The sequence below is a fragment of the Canis lupus genome, chromosome 12 (genome assembly GCF_003254725.2).
Source record: "Canis lupus dingo isolate Sandy chromosome 12, ASM325472v2, whole genome shotgun sequence".
Lineage (NCBI taxonomy): Eukaryota > Metazoa > Chordata > Mammalia > Carnivora > Canidae > Canis > Canis lupus.
The window spans coordinates 65,945,280-65,951,867 of record NC_064254.1 but is presented as its reverse complement, the minus strand read 5'-3'; the positions used below and the strand labels follow the sequence as shown (position 1 = coordinate 65,951,867).

At 43.8% G+C, this 6,588-nt stretch overlaps 1 protein-coding gene across 1 annotated transcript in view; it reads right to left on the bottom strand.

Annotated features, from left to right (window-relative positions):
* Nucleotides 1-4,817: 4,817 nt before the first annotated feature.
* Nucleotides 4,818-6,588, bottom strand: part of FOXO3 (forkhead box O3) — a 103,615-nt gene continuing 101,844 nt past the window's right edge. The window contains exon 2 of the mRNA XM_025444801.3: nucleotides 4,818-6,253. Coding sequence (XP_025300586.1) covers nucleotides 4,853-6,253 — 1,401 coding nt within the window. The 3' untranslated portion in view covers nucleotides 4,818-4,852. The remainder of the gene's footprint in view (nucleotides 6,254-6,588) is intronic.

Sequence of the window (6,588 nt, the reverse complement as noted above, 5' to 3'; positions counted from 1 at the left end):
AGTGAGCTGAAGTGGGTACCTGGCTCATGTCTTTAGGGGTTTCTTTAGACCACTGGTCCTATGGTTTCTTAGAGAAAAAAGATTTAACTCAAGATATCAAATAAATTTAGGAAACACTTCAATCCTCTCCCAGAAGGTTCATATAACATCTATTTAACTTTTAAGGCTCTGAGAAGCCCAGCTGGCAACAACCCTATTTCCCTTTGTTTACCATGGTATCCACAGAATGCATTTTCTATTTAATACACACGAACACCTTGAGGATCTACTGTCCTATGAAACGGTTTGAGACACGCTGACTTACGGGACCTCCAAATATCAGAAGTGTCACACTAATTTTCAAAACAAAATTTTAATTCATTTTAGTTTTTGGAATCTTAAACTTCAAAACAATTTGGAAGATGAGGGAAAGCAATATTTTACATCAAATGAACACATCAACAAAACCTGGGTGAAGTAGATGATGTCTCTTACAAGATGGGGAATCTCCATCTTGGAATGAAAATCCAGTGTTGAAACCTGCATCTCCAAGTCGGGAAGAGAAAGCAATCCGCAAACATCCTTCTACCTGCCCCAGAAACAAGGCAGGACCCTGGCCAATCTCTCCAACGACAGCACAGAGGTAGATCCTGACAAGTCCCTTTCACCCATCTCTATAAAGAAAGGGAAGCCTATGAGAAGCATAGGTGGCACCTGGGGGAATACTATACTTGGAAAAAAAAAAAAACGTTATTTATAATATGTCAAATGCTGAGCATTACGAACCCTGGAAAAAGAAGCATTTAATGGGAGCTTAAAGTTTACAAGAATTTCCAGCAGTAATTCAGGTGATATTTACCCCATTTATTCATGCTCCCACTAGCTCTGTGGCCAAAAAGACCTTGGAGAAAGCCAAGTACAAATGCAACTGCTTGAAGTGAGAGCCACTCAGGCAGAGGTCTCTCCCTGTGTCCCGGAAGAGCAGCCTCAGTACTGGATAGCACCGCTTTCCAGGGAAAAGAATGTAAGTAAGAAGTGTACCAACCTCTACACAGAAAACCCCTTTTCACAGCTGTGTCAATTTTCCTTTACTGTTGTCAACACTAAAAAGATCCAGACAGCCATTCTCTCAATGAGTGACGGTTCAGACTTCAGACTTTTTTAAAAAGTAAGAATGAAGATCCCTGCAGATGCAGAAATTCTTGAGACCGGCATATTGTAACCACAGACTAGACTACAGCCACAAGTGCAAGTAATTGAGTATATTCTCCATGCAATACATACAGATTCATATTTATCATACCTTACATTGCCTAACACAGATATTTCTACATCAAGAAAAAAAAATGACACAAATAGCCTACATTGCCTATATTTGGTTAGAATTAGTCCTATTCCCCAACATGAATACAAAACAGAATCACAGCATTCAAATATCAGTTCAACAAGTATCAAAAATTTGCTCCTTTTGGAAAGCAGCCTAAATATGAATTCTAAATGGCCTCCAATACGAGATCCTGCTGTTTCCACATTACTGTGCCACTGTTTCTTAATAGTTCTGCATCATCACGTATCTCTAATAGGGCCACTTCCCAGACAGAATGTTAGGTTTCGGGTTTAAAATTACGTATACTATGCACTTTTGAAAGCGCATGATTCTACGATTCTATCCTCATTCGACAGATGAGAAACCTACCATTGTGAGATTCATTGGTGGTGAAGCAGAAGCAGGAAGACTACTGCCTCTCGGCTCCCTGAGCCTTTTCCGGTTGAGGTTTTCCAATCTTTATCACAGAGTGGTTTAAAACTAAATAATGGGCTGCTCGCTAATGGGGTCTCCCAACGCCAAAAGATGAAGATGAATGAAAGAGCTTGTGAACTTAGGCAACTTTTGACCTCAAAAGAATGAGACTAAGGCTGCTTGTCCTCTGAGGAGACACACATCAGACATGGGAGGGCTCACCGGAAGCTTGGTGTTGCAACGGCCATACCAGCTCACAGACATCTCTGCTGCCAATTTGAAGGTACATGCATCAAGCTTTATGACAGAAGACAGTGCCCTTCACACCCCAGTAGCTGGCACTCATAAAAAGGTACGGGTATTTTTTTTCTTTTCCAGATAGACCCATGGGTCAAAGGATTTTACATATGGTCTAAGATGAATGACGTGTGTGAAACACCCAGCCCTCCAGAGAAGCACCTCTCCACGGCTCTCTGGCAAGACTGTGTGTCAACTGGATAGAGCTGCTCCATTAACTCCACAACTAGAGGGTTCTAATTTAGGATCATATGACCTTCTGTTAAGCCAGGAAGGGAGTCTGGAGAATACCATGACTACTAGTTTAAAAAAAAAAAAAAAAAGCCAAACCAAAAAAGTCATTATAGAACAACTCTTGGGAAGCTGGGGTGCTTAATTCGGGAGAAGGGCGGTCTGAGGTTGTGGCCTCAGGTCTCTTTTGTGAGTTTAGGGGAGGCTTCAACATGATAGTCACAAGCTTAAAAGTAAAGAATATACTTCAGGCCATTTGTGCTCCTGGCTTTTTAGAGGAGCAATTTATTCCAAAGCAATATGGAAATCTTAACCTCAGAAACCAGACTCCCTCAAAGGCCCCCCCCCTCCCCCGCCCATTGTCTTTAGGATGCTTCTTTTCTTGCTTTAATCACACAGAGCTGGTTCACTGTTAGGAAATTTTGGTTACTTTTCATTTTTAAATGAAGAAGTTATCTTCTCAAAAAAATCTACCCCAAATGTTCTGAGAAAAAGAACACGACCCTATGGTTCCATTAGGGCATAATAATAAAACACATTATCCCAAAAGTAGTTATTTATCATACAAATAATAATTCATTAAATGTGTTTTTAAAATGTAAGTGTTTAAATATTCCTTAAACTATTTTTACACAATCTTTTAGAATCATACATATACAAGAAAGGTATGCTATTCAACTGCACTTGAAAAAGTAGACAAGAATGGGTAGTACATTTTCTTCAGAATTACCTCTTCTCAATGAATCAGAAAGTGGCCTCCTTACAACTACACCAAAATTAAAACTTACTTGTGTCATTAGAAGACACAATCACATTCCACTTTTTAAAGGAAGACAAACTATTTGTTCTTCTAAAAGGCAAATATCTAAATTTCTCAAGGCAAGTCTTCCTGAGTCTGAGTTCTGTTATGGTACTGAACTGGCTGGCATGCAAGTGTGTCACCCTATTTAGCTTCCATTACAGTCTTTTTACCATCTCAAGGGCTATTAAATGACTGAAAACAGATGTCTGAGTTCCATTAGGGGCCTGCTTATGCCTGAGAAAGCTGAGAAGCTTTAGCATCACAACACTCTTGACACTCCCCTTTCGACAACTACCCAGTGAGCTGTGCTGAGCTCACCATAGGAGACCCTTGTAATTCCTTCACCGGGGCAGAGGGTTAAACAAGGCTCAGGTCTGAAAGGCTTTGAATCCCATTTCCCTTTTACACCATTTAAAGAAGGGTGTAAACGGCTTGCTGAGATGTTTTTAAAAGAGGAGCTGGGGTACAGAACACAGCCCTTGAACATGGGTAGGGTCTAGGGGTACAAACCTGTCCACAAAATACCCCAGTGCTCATCTTACTTCTTAAGGAGAGTTTCAGGGCAAGCCGGTGTATTTTCTGTGACACTAGCTCCAGTTCAGAGCACTTCCTATTTTTTTTCCACCCTGAGAAAATTAGGAAAAACTACCACAGTTCAAGCCATTCAAGAAATATGGATTCTAGGTCCAGCTGTGTGACGTTTGATAAACTACTTAACCCTCTTGGGCTCCCTGCTTACTCATCTGTCAGTCAGTATGTTTACCTAATTACACTATACATATTTCAGCCCACTGCAGTTTTACAAAGTACTTTCACATACTTCAGGGCATTTGATTCTCATAATAATCCTGTGAAGGAACAAGGGGGCAATTATTCTCTCCTGATAATTTCTAGCCAGAAAGTAGTAGCAGTGGAACTGAACCCTTGATTTCCGATTCCAATAAAATGTTTCTCTTACCACATCATGTTGTATGATCTTTCAGGTTCCAACAGTATTAAAATGCCACAATTAAAAAAAAAAAAATCTCTGCTCCCAATCCATGTCACTGTTTGGAACCTGCTATCACTTGTACTTCAGGGAACGAGAAGCACATGAGCACATGCTCTCCTTCTCACATAAAAACTGTTTTCAACTCAAATCCTTTGCTATTTTAAATGCTTAAATGCTGAACACTTAATCAATAAAGATGATTAGGACTATGGTGAAGAATCTAACAGATCTCACCTTCGGTGGAAATACTCATGTATGAAAGAGTCAGAATATATTTTCTACAGTTAAATTAAAGTACCTATGAATTATTACTTTACTGAAAAAAAGATGAAGAAACCACAACGTCGAAGATCAACAATGGCAGTGTTGGACCTGAGGGTCTGAGAATGTTCTCTGGCTGGGTCCTTAACCTTGAAGTTTGTGTGACTTAAGGACCCCTCCCTCCCCTTCCATCCATCCTCATCCATACATCCAGTAGGGAGACCTGTGTCATGGATAAGCAAGGGTGACTGGATACAAAGAAGAATAAAATCTCTGAATGTGTGTATGTTCTTTTTACTGGCAGTAAAATTCCTGAGCTGTCAGCAAATTGTGGGGAGGGGCACTTGATGGCCCCGTTTGACTTGGAGATGAAATGGTTGGGAGCCACATTTCTGTGTACCACTGCTCCATGGTCCTCTATTTCTCAATGTGGAGGAAAGTTCAAAGTAAATAAAAGTCAACCTCCCCCCATCACCCCCACTTTGTTATTAAATGCCATAGCACTGGGCACTGACCTGCTTTGCCCACTTCCCCTTTCCTCAGTGATCCTTCAGCCTGGCACCCAGCTCTGAGATGAGGCCTGCTTAGCACCAGTGAAGTTCCCCACGTTCAAACCAACAACATTCTGTGTGGAGATGAGGGAATCAAAATTAAAATCCAACCCATCAGCATCCATGAGTTCGCTACGGATAATGGACTCCATGTCACATTCCAAGCTCCCATTGAACATGTCCAGGTCCAAGTCGCTGGGGAACTTCTCATGGCCCATGACGGGAAGGTTTGCACTAGTTGAGTACAAGGAGGAGCCTGAGAGAGAGTCCGAGAGGGTTTGCATAGACTGGCTGACAGGAGACTGTTGCTGGTGTTTAACCGACCCAAGGCTGCTGGAGTCGCTCAAGCCCATGTTGCTGACAGAATTCGACAAGGCACGGCTGCCACCGAGAGCACCCTGGGTTTGGTGCTGGTGGTGGAGCAAGTTCTGATTGACCAAACTCCCCTGGTTAGGCTGGGCGGCAAAAGACATCATTGGGTCATTTCGAAGCATCACGTTCCGGCGGGAGTTCTGGGCGGACACAGCGGTGCTGGCCTGAGACATCAAGGGGTCCGACTGGGTCATCATGACATCGCTGTGGCTGAGTGAGTCTGAAGTGAGCAGGTCCTGGAGTGTCTGGTTGCCATAGTGTGACATGGAAGAGAAGGTAGCTGGCTTGTTCTCTTGGATGGTCTGCATGGGAGACTGGCGCAGGGAATTCAGAGACGAGGGTCCGAACACCGTGCTGTTAAAGGAGCTAGTTGGAGAACCCAGGCCGGAGCCCTTGGTGGTATATGGGAAGCTAGAGCTCCGCTGCATGAGCCCTCCAGTGGGCGATGGCTGGGACGATGGGAGTGTGATGTTATCCAGCAGGTCATCCATGAGGTTGTCAGAGAGCCCATCATTCAGATTCATGGTGCCTGCCATGTCGGTCAGCCGTGGTAGCTCCACAGTGCATGGCTTACTCACAGAGGGTGAGAGGCTAGCTGAGCTGCTGTAGAGCATGGGGGAGAGTGGTGCGTCATCATCCTGGACGTCATCCAACTCCGTGCTTGCCAAGATGGGTGACAGGCGGCCACTGACAGTGCTGGCATTAGAATTGGTGCGCGAGCGGAAGTCCGTCCATGCATCCAGCTCATCGCTGCTGCGTGACGTGGGGCTGCCAGGCCACTTGGAGAGCTGGGAGGGACTGTCATCTGCTGACTCAGGGGCTGTCTGCAGGGCTGCCTTCTTCTTGGCTGCACGGCCACGGCTCTTGGTATACTTGTTGCTGTTGTCCATGGAGACAGCCCGCCGCCGGGGTGCCTTCCCGCTCTTTCCCCCATCAGGGTTGATGATCCACCAAGAGCTCTTGCCAGTCCCCTCATTCTGGACTCGCATGAACCGACTGTGCAGTGACAGGTTGTGCCGGATAGAGTTCTGTGGAGAGAAAGGAAAATGAAGAATATGAGAAAAAAATGGCCCCAAGGTAGGCACCCAGAGAAGTAGTCAATCATGCTCATTTTTTTTGGGGGGGGGGCTCCTTAATTTTGGAGATTAAAAAAAAAGATAAACATTTGTATGATATGCCCCCAACCAGGTTGGAATTCAATGACAACACGGTAAATACACACCAAGTTTGAGGTTTAGGAGGTAGGAGATGGTTTTGTATCCAGGAGATGCTGGAATGTTTAAGTTCAATGATGCTGTTTTCCCCAAATTCCTAAATTTTGTTGTCCTTTCTGTAATTGCATTTCCTATACCTATACTAAAGT